The sequence below is a fragment of the Seriola aureovittata genome, chromosome 23, assembly GCF_021018895.1.
Source record: "Seriola aureovittata isolate HTS-2021-v1 ecotype China chromosome 23, ASM2101889v1, whole genome shotgun sequence".
Taxonomy (NCBI): domain Eukaryota; kingdom Metazoa; phylum Chordata; class Actinopteri; order Carangiformes; family Carangidae; genus Seriola; species Seriola aureovittata.
Window position 1 is genome coordinate 18,558,052 of NC_079386.1, and position 2,443 is coordinate 18,560,494.

Consider the following 2,443-nt stretch of genomic DNA (forward strand, 5'->3'; position numbering starts at 1 on the left):
AAAGACTTTCAGTTGCACAGAGAAGATACCTGCACTCGCAAGGTCTACAACTGTACACACGCGCGCGCGCGCACACACACGCACACACAGATGTGACTCACAGGCATCTTGGCTTTGGCGGCGGTGAGCAGAGACATGGTGATCTCACTGAGGTAGTCAAACACCAGGAAGTCCAGTTTCCCACTGTAGATCAGCTGAGGCACTGAGGACACACACACACACACACACACACACACACACACACACACACACACACACACAGTGTTGTTATTTACGGAGACACCCAAACACACCTGTGCTTAACCTGCTGTGTTAAGTCTCACGTTCACCTGTGTTACCGTTTGTTTTAAACCCACTGAAACGTGCACTTGTAGCGTAATGAAGCTAATGCTAATGAGTTAGCTTCGACCGTTGTTGGTCTCCGTACCTGAGGTCGCCGTGTCCCCCCAGAACCCGGAGGCACAGCCGATGCGGACCGGTTTGGACCTGGCAGAACTTGTGTAGCACCTGGAGCTGGTTATGTGTCGACGGTCTGTTTTCGACGACGACGACTCAGCGGCGGAAGAGCTAAAGTGTAAAAAGTTTGCGTCAAAACACAAACTGACGCACTTTTCTGCGCCTCCGCAGCGCGACAGCCGCCGAAAAGCTGAAGGTCCATTACGGAGTAAATGTGGGAGCTGAGACATCGCTAATAAATGTTATTTACAGAGGAGGGGAAAAAAGTAGAAGAGAAGGAGAACTTTTCTCTGACAAGTTCAAGGTGCACTGGTCCATCCATAAAAATAGTCCGACAGGAAACACGTCACGGAACGGTTCGTCGGTCCATCCGGTGGTTCTTTGATCTCCCCTTTTTTTATATATATTTTTTTACATAATTTAAATATTTGACCACCAAAATGAAATAAAAATTTAAAAAAGAAGGAAAGAAATTCGTAATTGTTGAAAAGATTTAAAATAAAAATCTAAAAAAATCCACCACTATAAGTTGTTTTAGATCAGCACTACTCATGATACTCGTGATAAACTGATACTAAGGGTAACAGAAGTTCAAGGTCCATCCATTAAAAGAGTCCCACGTCACCAAACAATTCATTGGTCCGTCCAGTGGGTCAGTATGGAAGCCCAGCTTGGCCATTACAAGAAAAAAAATTTGAAAAAAAAATAGATATAAAGATTTTAATAAAAAAAGAGAAAAAAATGTAAACTCATCAATCACTATGAGTTGTTATGGATCAGTAAAAAATTTAAATCTGTTATTTGTTTTAAAACCAAAATGGAAAAGTCATTTTTAAAAAAAACAAATAAAAAATCAAAATAGTCTGTTTTTGGTTTTTGGCAATTCCTTTTATCATCAACAAAAACCGTATTCAAATGGTTTTGATTTTTAATTCTAAACCAAAAACGGATTCATGTGGGCTATTGATTTTTAGTTTCCAAACAAAAAGCGAGAAAATCATTTTTTTTTTTTTTTTTTTAAAAAGGCCCAATTTTGTTTTGTGCAAATTAATTTTTTTAATTTCTTATTTGGCGGAGACAGTAGATCGATGGACAGAGAGGAAGAGGAAGTGAAGTGTAAAAAAAGTCAAAATAAAAGAAAAAGTTGAGCCCCACTGATACTGATATTGACATGTGTGCTTCAGCAACCAATTATTCACTTCTTACATAAATGCAAAACATAAATAAACAATTTTAAAAGGATTCCTTAAATTTGTTGCCATATGTCAATATGTAGTGAGTGGGTCATTTTAAAGGGTTACAATCAGCTTGTATGAAAACAAGCTAAAAGTATTGATTTGTTTTCACACAAACTTAAAACTCACCTTTTTGGCACCAACAAGATTTATTGTCAATGTATTAAAAACACACATACACACAAAAATAAAAATAAACAAAAAAAACACACTGGCTCTTGGGAAATAAACTGAATAAAGATAGGATCATGGGTTTTGCATCATGCAAAGAACCTGCTTATTTCCATCCCACACAGATAAAAACAACACAAACACCAACAGTCAATCATCATTACTCTGACAGCACACCTGTTGACAGCAGATAAGAGGTTGCTGGACACAAAGAAATATTATAAATAAATACTGCTCGCAAGGTTGGTCTATTCTATATATTTTTAGTGTATTTAAGATGGAGAGATATTTATATTAAGGCTACTTGAGAACATTTAGATTCACAGAACAAAGCACATGTAACTCAGTGTTTAATTGCATCACCTATATTTTCCAATTTCTGTTCACTGCAAAGTTATTATTATGTTTTTACATTTGAATGTTTGAGATTTTCCAATGTATTATATATAAACTTAACTTGAGTTTTTCTTCAATCAATATAGATGATCAATTTCATGGATTAGCATTCTTCACATTCATATTTTGTGCTTTAGTGTATTGCAAAGAATGTGTCATGATAATTTTTTATCAATAATCTTGAT

The 2,443-nt window shown here is 36.4% G+C and overlaps 1 protein-coding gene across 2 annotated transcripts in view; it reads right to left on the reverse strand.

Moving 5' to 3' along the window:
- Positions 1–831, reverse strand: part of lratb.1 (lecithin retinol acyltransferase b, tandem duplicate 1) — a 23,050-nt gene extending 22,219 nt beyond the window's left edge. Inside the window, exons 1-2 of one of the 2 annotated variants that reach the window (XM_056369185.1) lie at positions 428–818; positions 102–202 (exon numbers count right to left, since the gene is read on the reverse strand). In XM_056369185.1, coding sequence (XP_056225160.1) covers positions 102–202; positions 428–686 — 360 coding nt within the window. In that variant the 5' untranslated portion in view covers positions 687–818. Of the gene's footprint in view, positions 1–101; positions 203–427 lie in introns of both variants that reach the window. The other variant, XM_056369186.1, reaches the window with a different exon arrangement.
- Between the last annotated feature and the right edge of the window lie 1,612 nt (positions 832–2,443).